The 10,991-nt window shown below is 41.2% G+C and overlaps 1 protein-coding gene across 1 annotated transcript in view; it reads right to left on the bottom strand.

The window, feature by feature from the left end:
• Positions 1-256: 256 nt before the first annotated feature.
• ak9 (adenylate kinase 9) overlaps positions 257-10,991 on the bottom strand; it is a 15,518-nt gene continuing 4,783 nt past the window's right edge. The window contains exons 10-35 of the mRNA XM_027154398.2: positions 10,986-10,991; positions 10,754-10,893; positions 10,148-10,461; positions 9,807-9,937; positions 9,532-9,682; positions 8,793-8,907; positions 8,598-8,683; positions 8,310-8,504; positions 7,981-8,069; positions 7,702-7,902; positions 7,123-7,392; positions 6,138-6,259; positions 5,830-6,049; positions 5,674-5,736; positions 5,373-5,588; positions 5,048-5,266; positions 4,030-4,243; positions 3,645-3,849; positions 2,745-2,891; positions 2,338-2,504; positions 2,002-2,198; positions 1,519-1,688; positions 1,125-1,223; positions 907-1,009; positions 605-719; positions 257-501 (exon numbers count right to left, since the gene is read on the bottom strand). The exon at positions 10,986-10,991 is cut by the window's right edge and continues 96 nt beyond it. Coding sequence (XP_027010199.2) covers positions 305-501; positions 605-719; positions 907-1,009; positions 1,125-1,223; positions 1,519-1,688; positions 2,002-2,198; positions 2,338-2,504; positions 2,745-2,891; positions 3,645-3,849; positions 4,030-4,243; positions 5,048-5,266; positions 5,373-5,588; positions 5,674-5,736; positions 5,830-6,049; positions 6,138-6,259; positions 7,123-7,392; positions 7,702-7,902; positions 7,981-8,069; positions 8,310-8,504; positions 8,598-8,683; positions 8,793-8,907; positions 9,532-9,682; positions 9,807-9,937; positions 10,148-10,461; positions 10,754-10,893; positions 10,986-10,991 — 4,152 coding nt within the window. The 3' untranslated portion in view covers positions 257-304. The remainder of the gene's footprint in view (positions 502-604; positions 720-906; positions 1,010-1,124; positions 1,224-1,518; positions 1,689-2,001; positions 2,199-2,337; positions 2,505-2,744; positions 2,892-3,644; positions 3,850-4,029; positions 4,244-5,047; positions 5,267-5,372; positions 5,589-5,673; positions 5,737-5,829; positions 6,050-6,137; positions 6,260-7,122; positions 7,393-7,701; positions 7,903-7,980; positions 8,070-8,309; positions 8,505-8,597; positions 8,684-8,792; positions 8,908-9,531; positions 9,683-9,806; positions 9,938-10,147; positions 10,462-10,753; positions 10,894-10,985) is intronic.

Below are 10,991 nucleotides of genomic sequence, written 5' to 3'. Positions count from 1 at the left end.
AAGTATTTAGCATGATCTAATTTTATGTAAAATAGAATACTGAAACTACGTTTTTGAGAATTTTATAACAGGACAGGTTTATATAGTAATCGTTTTATAAAATCAGTAAACTCTGTGAAGTGCCTGACAACTCCGCCACCTCTGATAAAATTACTGTAAGCTACGGCTTCTAGGCATCGTGAAGCTTTTTCGTCTTTATATATTTATTTTATATTCACTTCTGTCTATTTAAACAAAGGTGCAGTTTATATATTGCTTACACATTGAAGGGTTTTATTTGGGTTTGGAGGTGCTGCATCAGTCTTTATACAGTTTTACTGGAGTCCTTCAAGGCGAGAAACCTGTGAAGCTTATGATTAAAATCAACAGGAAGTTCATGAGGGGGTTTGTACTTCTGGGTCATAGTAGAACTCAGATAGACGATGAGTTGACAGTCATCTTCATACTGAAGCAGCTTCTTCTTGTACATTTTCTGAGTGTAGGTGGACGTTCTCTTATAAGCTGTGGAAAAGAGTTGAAAATTAGAAAACTATATATTTAAAAAAAATACACACAAAGACTTTAAAATTTGGCAAAGACTAAAAATCTAAAACGAAATCATTACCTTTAAGATATAAGACCAGGTAGAGTACAGCAGACTTCTTCATGCTGAGGTACGGGAACTTTGGCTTGAGGTTGCCCAACTCTGTCAAGCCTTTAATGATGGCTCTAGCTACTCCCTTGGATGGAAGATGCACACAAATGATAGTTGATATTGAATTAAAACAAAGCATGACTGAGACCTACATAATCCAAAAACCTTCATAAACCTTACTCTGTAAAATAAAGCCTGGTACACACATTAATCTGAATTCTAGTGAACAGTTTGTGGTAAAAAAAAAAAAAATACCAATGTCTCTAATTTACCTGTTCCAAATAACCCAGCATTGGCAGAGAGGTCATCTGTACTGGTTCTCCTATTGGTGGAAGTTTATGAGGGAGTTTCTGGTTCCAGTAAGTGTCAGGTGATCTGGAATCAGGTACAAAAATATTTTTATTCACCAATTACTCAAAACTATTGCATCTAGACTGGGATTATGAGATTTTTGAGCTTTTCTATCAACCTTCCTTTTTTTTTTACTCACCTTAGAAACTTGTGTTGTTTCTCCTCGGTCTCAAAAATGTATATCTTCTCCTGGTATTCTACTGCAAAGTCCACATTGCCACGAACCAGGGCTTTGTACCTTCACAAGAAGGAAGATGGTATAAAAGAGTGGACACTCTGCTTACCATCAGATAACACTTCCTATATTATCTTAATTTACAGACCCATTTCCCAAACGGACAACACCGACTTGGTTAGTTATGTTTATGTAGGTTTATTTTAAGCAGTTATATAAGCAGCAATGGTAAATAAGTGAAAACTAACCGATATGTTGCATGTATTTACATTTAACACATAAAGTGATTATGCATTTGGACACAAAGCTCTAAATTTTTTAAATTAGGTCTAAAATGTTGTGTACATGCTGTACAGACCTCTGCTGGCCATCTAGGTATGTGACCGGACAGAAGCCTTTTAGTTCCACCTGCTGAGGGAAACGACTCTTCACCTGACTTGGGCTCAGCTTACGGGGAAGAAGCTCGGGAAGGGGCAACTTATGAGGGACATTTGGAGACACAAACTGCTCTGGTGCCTCAAGAAATCTCTATTGTAAGAATAAAATAGCAGTATTATAGAAGTCTTACACTCTGTAAGTGAGAAAAAACCTGTGCTACAACATCATCACAGTTACAACCACCGTACCGTTCTTCTGTATATCACAATCTCTACCATATTTGCACACTCAGCTTCAGGAAGATGATAACTTTAAATGTTGTATAATACTACAACAGAAATGCTTTGGTCATTTTTAAAGCTTGCTCATATTTCAAAGCGTCCTGAAGGAACAGTTCATATTACACACGTTATCTGTAGAAATATTTCAGGTTTTAAATGTTTTATGTGAGATTAGACCTTACCTTAAGATACTCCCTGGAGGCCATTTTGTAGTATTGTCTCCTAAACTCTACAGCCAACTCCAGGGATGTGTCATGGGAGCAGTCATCCAAGTGGTTATGGAGAGCCAAGCTCACCGGACAGTAATGGCCGAACTCGCCGAGCCGAGACTGAAGCTCACGTGGAGTAATACACAGACGATGTATGCTGGCAGCCTGGCCTGAGAGAAATGAATCATTTCAGTGTTGAGTGAAATACTGGAGAGGAATGATGTGCGGTAAAGATCGATATACGGCGTCGAGGTTAAAAAACGTGTACATAGGAAGGATTTTATCCACACATATTTCCTGAGTTCTCACCTTTACGAATTCTCTTCAGGTAGTTGTGGATACATCGCATACTACTCTTGACTTCTTCCCGAACCCGATGCCACACCCACCAACTGCTTTTGTGTGCATCAACTGGAACCCAGTTTTGGTATTGCTGATGGAAATGTTTCCTGAGCTCACCCACCTCACGCTGAATGCTGTCGTGCAGCGGGGATGGCATGTACGAGGGAGGAGGATGACAGCATTACTACACTTAACAGAGTTCACAATTTTTTATCTTTAATTCGTTACTCAAAGGATAGATCGTATCTGATAACCAATCCGAGTTAATTTCATTCAACTAAATATTTATTGTACACACTTTCAGACCCAAGTTGCAGCACATCCTACACAAAACTCCATATAGGTGTTACTATGATAAATCAGAGGACTCAGACCCATTTGTTTTCATCTGCCCGTTCATGCCTCTCCTCAGCATTTCATCTCTGTCTACTTGCAGCTCGATCACTTGAATAGGAATAATACGGTGAGTTGCCATTAGGTCAGCCTGCCTTTTGGTCTTGGGAAATCCATCCAGCACATACCTGGGGTGAAGATCAAGCACGTGTCATTTCTATCTTCCGTAAACTTTTCATACCAAAAACAAATAAAAACCCTTAAAGAACAGTTTGTGATGGTTGCCTACGTGTCGGAGTGCACATTTTGTGGCATGGTGTCACTGAGCATGTCACTGGTATTTACTTTGATTTGGTTTTTGGTCAATCGAAGGTTTTTCTCCTCAGACTGCCACTCATGCAATAGGTGTCTTGACCTTACATGTTTACAAGTACTATGACTTCCAAAGTGCCTGCCAAATTCTTTCACTGGTTTAAAATTCACACATTTCTATCACATACTAATTAAATGTTGTTGTTCTTTTTTACCCTTGGAGAACTGTAGGATTGTAAGGGTCTGGAATGATGCTGGGGTCTGGCCATATGGTCTTCTGTTGATTCAATTTAATTCCATTTTATTTGTATAGCACGTTTACAGTGGACTTTACAGAACAGAGAAATTTGGAATAAAAATGACAACATTTAAAATGGATATTTATCCATTAAATAATAAAAACAGAGCTTTACAGAGATCGGGTCTGCAGTAACCAGGGGGAAAGTGTTTTCTCTGCAGGTTTGAGATTTTTAAATAATCTTTACAACAATAACTAATATACTAATGAAAAATATCACAAAACACAATCAGTATTGATCATGATTTCAAATTATTATCATCTCTAGATCTGGTTTCTCCAGAAACAATATACAGCTGTAAGTAGTCTTGTGAGTGAAATGGATCTTTACCCTCGTGTGCTGCAGACTAAATTCAACAGGACCACTTCTAGGCACTGGATGGTCAGTTCGTCGGGCATAGTCAAGCCTTCAATACTCAAGCATTTCTGCATCTCTCTGGCAAGCTCGGTATTGCCTTGGATACTTAGCACTGTATGCATTACACCATCGATGGATAGGTGTGCCAGTCCATATTCACGAGCAAACATCCGAGCAACTACACGTCACGACATACGTGAACAGGCGGAAACAAGAAAAACAGTTTGTAAGGATGTGTCGTACAGTGCGCATGCTTGTAACACCCATTACTTTGCTTAAAATCATTGACCTTATAATGTTTAACAAAGTTATATCGCACCATGCTGACTGTACGTCATCAAAAGCAATGCTCACTGACCTGTGGTTTTTCCAGATTTCGGACTACCGATGATGGCTATTTTTATGGGCAGAGGAGGGTTGGGTTTGGGCTGACGGAGGTATTTCATAGGGTTGATCATGAAGCTGTCGCGTGTCTCCTTGGAGGCAAAGAAGTAAACGAAGTTGTGGAATAGTACAGGGAAACTAGGCTTAAGGGGGTCCTGTATATGTTGGATCGGTTCTCCCTCTGTATACTATATAGACATAGAAATAAAAATAATAATTGGTTATTGTTATAGCCTTTGTACATACATGTATATAAGAACATTTCTGGAGAATTTAGATCTAGAACCTTCACTTATATTTATATGTACATTTAATATAGCTTCTGAATGCCTATTTCTCTATCATTTTAGTTTTGTATACATATCTTTGTTCTTTGTTAAATGAAACAAATTTGCAGTGATTAACATGACCAATAAGACTAGGATGATCCACGCAGCAGAATGTTCGGCATATTGCAGTTCACTTTTATAGCCTGATTTTTTGAGGCTTTAAAGTGCTTCTAAATTGAATCTCGGGGTTCCAGATCTTTCTTGCACCCGTCCCTTTGTGTTACGATTGCTGCCAGAAATAGTCATTAAAATGCTAATAGATAAATTAGCATATTTAATGGATTAAATAATAAAATAGATGAGAACAGATATTCTGATTTTAAGTTTCAATTTCAACAAAACGTATGTAGATAGCTTGCTAAAGCTACCAGCAATTTTTTCAGAGTTGTAATGTGTGTGTGTGTGTGTGTGTGTGTGTGTGTGTGTGTGTGTGTGTGTGTGTGTGTGTGTGTGTGTGTGTGTGTGTGTGTGGGAATACTGACTAAGGAAGTCAAGACGCATGTAATCGATACAGAATCAGGATTCACAGCTGGATATGTGATGTATGAAGCCATATATCAGGTAATTCTACATTTTCTATTTATTGTCCTCATCAACTTCATCATAACTTCATCATAACTTCATCATAACTTCATCATAACTTCATCATAATCCATGACTAACCCTGATAGGATCCCAACACCCAAAGGCACTGTAGTCCTTGTAAGAGGAGTACAGGAGTTTCTGAGCAGTGGCATAGTTGACAGGATGACACCTTAGGAATAGAGCTTCCCTGTTCTCCACCATGGGCTTGACTTGCTTTACTAGCTGAGTGCGCACAATGTGAGGCTTCCGGCCAGCGCTGACTGTCAGGTGAGGAATACGGTTTTCAGCCAGAAGTTCCTGACAGAAACGTGGGAGTACGGGTTCATTTTGTACATGTGTCTTGATCCATATCTGAAAAAAATCGGGATTCTGTTCTACCTTTGTAATTTCTGTTCATATTTACCAGCATCGTGTTGAGGTTGCTCTCATCCTTTTCAAACCTGTCACTGATCTCTGTTTCCATCCGATTCTCTGCACTGGCTTCGGTCTCTTCTTCCTCTCCATCCTCTGGACCCTCCTCAGGAAACTCATTCTGCAGCATGTATTCCAGCTGTTCTTCCCAGTTCGGCTGCTCTTCATCACTTTCTTCTTCGTGCCCCTCCTCTTCCTCAGTTTCTTTCTAGGTGAAGAAATGACATACTGAGGCTTTAATCCAGTGCACTACGGTGTTAGATATGAGAGCTATATATATAGTTCTGCCTTACTCTGAGTGATTTGGATGCGTATTCGGACAAAAGCTCAGCTCTTCTTTGGGCAATGGCCTCCTCCTGGTTAACAGAATGGTTAATAGAATGTTTATGACTGTACTTAAGCATGTGTTTTTGGACACTAAAGCTATAATCTTTTTTTTTCATCCTCACCCTAATTTTGGAGCGTAGCTCTTTAAGTAGCTGCATCTGCTCTCTTTTTCGAGTGCATCTGTCCCTCCATCTGTCAAGCCGTGGTGGCAGCAGACGCTTCACCACTTCTGACACCTCTACAGACATAATTATGACGGTGTCTGGGTATAAGTCGTGCTCCACTAAAAAGGACATTTCCTCTGGAAGCTGAGGAAAACCTTCCAAAATAAAGCCTGTTGATCTAAAAATAAAAAATCATAATGAATTATACAAACATTTTAAAAATACAGATAGTCGTGAATTTGAACATTGCAGAGATAATTATTCACTTGTATGGCTCTTGATGCCAGATCTCCAGCAGGACCTTCTCCATGATTTTGTGTGGCAATGGCTGTCCATCAGATAGATATGACTTTATGAATTCTTCTTCATCTGTAAGTGCTGGAGGCTCCTACAGAACATGTGAACAGAAACACTTCTGCTCTTCATACACAAAATTCTCCTCACAAAACTCCTACAGCCATTACTACTTATGTAAATAACAAATAAGAACTCCGTTCTAGGTCTTAGTCAGGGACCCAGCTTGAACCTTCTGATCTGTAGTCCACCGCCTTAACCACTGAGCTACCACTTTCACTACTACTCTAAGACCAGCAGAGAAAAGCCAGGCTTTTGGAAACGTGATCTCTCTCACTCTCTCACTCATTATCTACCGCTTATCCGAACTTCTCGGGTCACGGGGAGCCTGTGCCTATCTCAGGCGTCATCGGGCATCGAGGCAGGATACACCCTGGACGGAGTGCCAACCCATCGCAGGGCACACACACACTCTCACACACACTCACACACTACGGACAATTTTCCAGAGATGCCAATCAACCTACCATGCATGTCTTTGCACCGGGGGAGGAAACCGGAGTACCCGGAGGAAACCCCCGAGGCACGGGGAGAACATGCAAACTCCACACACACAAGGTGGAGGCGGGAATCGAACCCCCAACCCTGGAGGTGTGAGGCGAACGTGCTAACCACTAAGCCACCGTGCGCCCCTAAAACGTGATCTCTGCTCAGATAATAATGATCATTGAGCCCTTATGGAAATACTTTGTAGTTGTGAACAAAAATAAATATCCATCATTGAATAATGGTCAGATTTACAATAATATAAATGTTTTCAGTATTCAGAGTAAAATTCATTTAAAAATAGCAGCATGGAAATTCCTTTTCCTATTTGCATTAAAAGATGGAAGGAATGTTTTGGCATGTTAAGTGATTTTTGCTTTTCGATCATCGTGGAATCTTCTCCATACTTACCTCGGTGTCTTCCTCTTGGCTCAACGCATCTTCTGACTCTGTGGATTGGGTGTGTTCCTGCAGCAGACTCTGTAGCTCTTCGGGTGGCTCTTCGGGCGGCTCTACCTCATCGGCGTAGGGCACACGGGCCTGAGTCTTGGGCAGAATCAGCTCTTGCAGCAGTTCACGGAACTGGATATGAAAGAGACCCAGCTGATCTGCTAGCCAATGTCCATGGGTGCTTTTACCTGAGCCGCGCACTCCCAGCAGGAATATACGCAGGGCAGGAGGCTGGGGAGTTAAAAACACATGAGCCGAAGGACGTTCCTCCCTTCTAATGATGTGTTACCACAGTATTGTGACAGCACTTTTTCTACATCCCTAACAAATTCTTTGAAATAGTCTTGTAATAAATTTACATTGGTTCATTTTTAAATTCGTTCTAATGGTGTATACAGTATTTCCTTTACACGGTCACATATACGCTATATATATTGGCAGAGATATATATTGTGTCATAATCACTACTGTTTTCAGTCAATAAGAAGTATTTTTAATATTCATTGATATTTGAATTAATTATTGATCAGCTTCTCTTACTTTCAGTAGTTGAGCGGTTGGGGCATATATCTCAGGGGTCTGCATGAACTTCTCCAATGCTTTGCTGCTTGAGAAGTAGTAGATCTTCTCTCTGTATTTTGCAGCGATGTCATTTGTGCACGGCACCAACGTTCCCTTCTCCTTCAGCACGACCGGGCAGTACATGTTAGTGTCTCCAAGCCACCTTTCAGTGCTGCTTTCCTAGGGAAGGATGCAGAGTTTGTAAGTGGTGTAGGATTGCACACCACATATAAACATTGATTTACTCTGTACACCAACCTCTGCTTCATCTTCATCCTCCTGCACATCCTCCTCCTCTTTATTCAGATCTGCGCTGGACATCTCTTGGGCCATGTACTGAAACGGTCCTAAATCACAGAATCACCAATGATTTGTACAGTAATACACTGTTTGATATGCAAATACACTCCATTTTAACGTCACGGTGCGATTGTATTATTTTAGTGGATTTTGAATGTAAAAAAAAAAAAAAAAAAAGAAGAGATCATTTAGTGAGCGCTTGTAAAAATGAGAGAATACTTAAGAAAACTACACCTGGCAGGAACTGGCTAATGAGTTCAAACTTAGAGAGAGAAATATTCACATACGCTCCATTTGGACAATCATCTCCTGGAGCAGACTCTGAGCGGTTCGGTTGGAGATCTCCAGTACAGCACAGGTCCAAGTGATGGATGACTCCATGCTATTCCATTCCTGCATAAACTTCTTTAACTGCAGCTTGTACTTTTCCATGGCTGGGCCAGGAGGATAGCCATGTTCCCATGTACTAGGCAACATCAACTCTACACACACAAACACACCTCAATCATTTCACCAATCACTCTGAAAGGTTACATGAACTTAAGCTACGTGACACAGTACTGAAGCTGCAGTACCATTAACATCAGGCTCTTCAGGCACCGCCTTCAGTGAGGGAAGTCCTTCTGCCTGGCTGTCGATTTCTGAATCCTGTGCCTGCTGCCTGAGTGTAGTACAGAAAATACAGGATGTGTCTCTGTGTAGCTCCAAACACACTATATGTACATACGATATCTATCTGCTGACGCTAGACACTTAGTTCTTATCCTCACTGAGTGTCTTGTCTTTCGGGTTCTTTCTGTCTCTGCTCCCCTCGTAGTTCAGCTAGAACAACTGCATCCACCTCCTCCTTGTTCTGTGCATAAATCCTTCTCAGAACTGTCCCTCCTATTTAAAATAAACACGTTGTCCTTCGTAATGGTTCCTATTTCATTCTAAAGATAAGTCAAAAAAAGTGTGTGTATGTGTGTGTGTGTATGTGTGTGTGTATGTGTGTGTGTATGTGTGTGTGTGTGTATGTGTGTGTGTGTGTGTGTGTGTGTATGTATGTTTGTGTGTGTATGTGTATGTGTGTGTATGTTTGTGTGTGTGTGTGTGTGTGTGTGTGTGTATGTTTGTGTGTGTGTGTGTGTGTATGTTTGTGTGTCTGTGTGTGTGTATGTGTGTGTGTGTGTGTGTGTGTGTGTATGTTTGTGTGTGTATGTGTGTGTGTGTGTGTGTGTGTGTGTGTGTGTGTGTGAGTGTGTATGTTTGTGTGTGTGTGTATGTGTGTGTGTGTATGTGTATGTGTGTGCGTGCGTGTGTGTGTGTGTGTGTGTGTGTGTATGTTTGTGTGTGTATGTGTGTGTGTGTGTGTGTGTGTGTGTGTGTGTGTGTGTGTGTGTGTGTGTGTGTGTGTGTGTATGTTTGTGTGTGTGTGTATGTGTGTGTGTGTATGTGTATGTGTGTGCGTGTGCGTGTGTGTGTGTGTGTGTGTGTGTGTGTGTGTGTGTGTTAAATTGTCAACCTCACCTTCTTCCTCGATGTCTTGGAGACAGAACACCACATCAGGTATGAGGTCAGGATGCAGGTCCTGAATGAGTGCCAGCTGATCCTTGGTGGTAGGGTAGTTGTCCAGCACCCAGCCCCTTTTAAACTCAGCATCTGCATCTTCTGCCTCAATCTAACAACCCACATGACATTATTATTAGTGAAGTGACACTACTGCAGGGAGAAAGACTGAACTGATATGAAACACACATCCCCTGTGCACCGCACGTCACTACGCTACACAAAGTAAGTCAAACCTCTCTGATCCACTGCTCCAGGACTTCTGCACACATGTCATCTCTTGGTTCTATTGGCATCTTTTCTGCTTCATTCATGGCTTCCTCCACTAAAGCTTGAACTTCTGGGTGAACTTCTGTCACCTCCATTTCTACAGCGAAAAGCATAGCAACGATACGTCACACATATGAACTGTGTTTCAACCAAAAGTCATTTGTGTTCAGTCTGTAATTCAACAAAATAAGAGGCTGAAGCTGCTGTTTACAAATGTTTCCACATAATATTCATTTTTATCTGATCGGTAATTCCCGCTGTCTTTCCACTGGATTTTTAAAAAAGAAACGAATCAATCAGCTCTCACCAGACTCATTAACATCATCCTTGACCTTGACCTTTTCAAGGGCTGAAGTTGTTGCATCCTGACGTGCTTTCTCCATCATTTCTTGCCTGATTTTTTCCATGACAACCTTCTTCAGCATCTTTATATCCACCACAACTGCACCATAATGCTTAGCCAAGAGGGAACACAGAGTGCTCTTTCCTGACTGTGGTGGTCCAATCACAGACACTTTGCAGGGTGGACGTGGCATAGGTGGGAGCAAGTACCATCTGGGTTTGACCATGAACTTCTGCAGAGCCTCTTGAGAGGACAGGACATACAATTTATTCAGAAAGCTGGAAGAAAAGGGAAACAAAAAATACAATGGTAATTGGAAAGACTTTCAACACTGATTCCATACGTAAAGATATAAGTATTCGTGCAGGTCTGATAGCTGTCGGTGAAGTTTTCAGTGATGTTAAGTATTCGGTTGTGAGAATGTATTTTAAAAAGAAAAGTGTTTACTGTCTTTACTGTGTGATCATTACGTAACAGGAGAATCGCCATCACGCATCACTCGTACTGTTCTACATGCAGCTCAGCTGTTTGGATGCAGCTTTTACTGTCAGCTGTTTTCTGTTCACTGACCTGACTGCAAATTCAGGTTTGCCTTTGATCATTTTGCCTTCTTTGAGGGCAACGGGGCAAGTGCAGCCCCAGCGACTCCTGTACCAATGGAAGCCTGGTGCGATGGTCTTGCTGAGGGACAGAATTTGCAACAGCTCTTCCTGCATGAGATTAGACAGATAATGTGTAAGTAAAACACAAGTCCATGTGAAGGTTTGAAAGCAGACAGAAAGGGGTTTGGTTTAAATCTTACAGAGTC

Source organism: Tachysurus fulvidraco, chromosome 16 (assembly GCF_022655615.1).
Source record: "Tachysurus fulvidraco isolate hzauxx_2018 chromosome 16, HZAU_PFXX_2.0, whole genome shotgun sequence".
Taxonomy (NCBI): Eukaryota; Metazoa; Chordata; class Actinopteri; order Siluriformes; family Bagridae; genus Tachysurus; species Tachysurus fulvidraco.
Note: the sequence above shows the minus strand (reverse complement) of the source record. Positions and strands in the feature narration are given on the sequence as shown.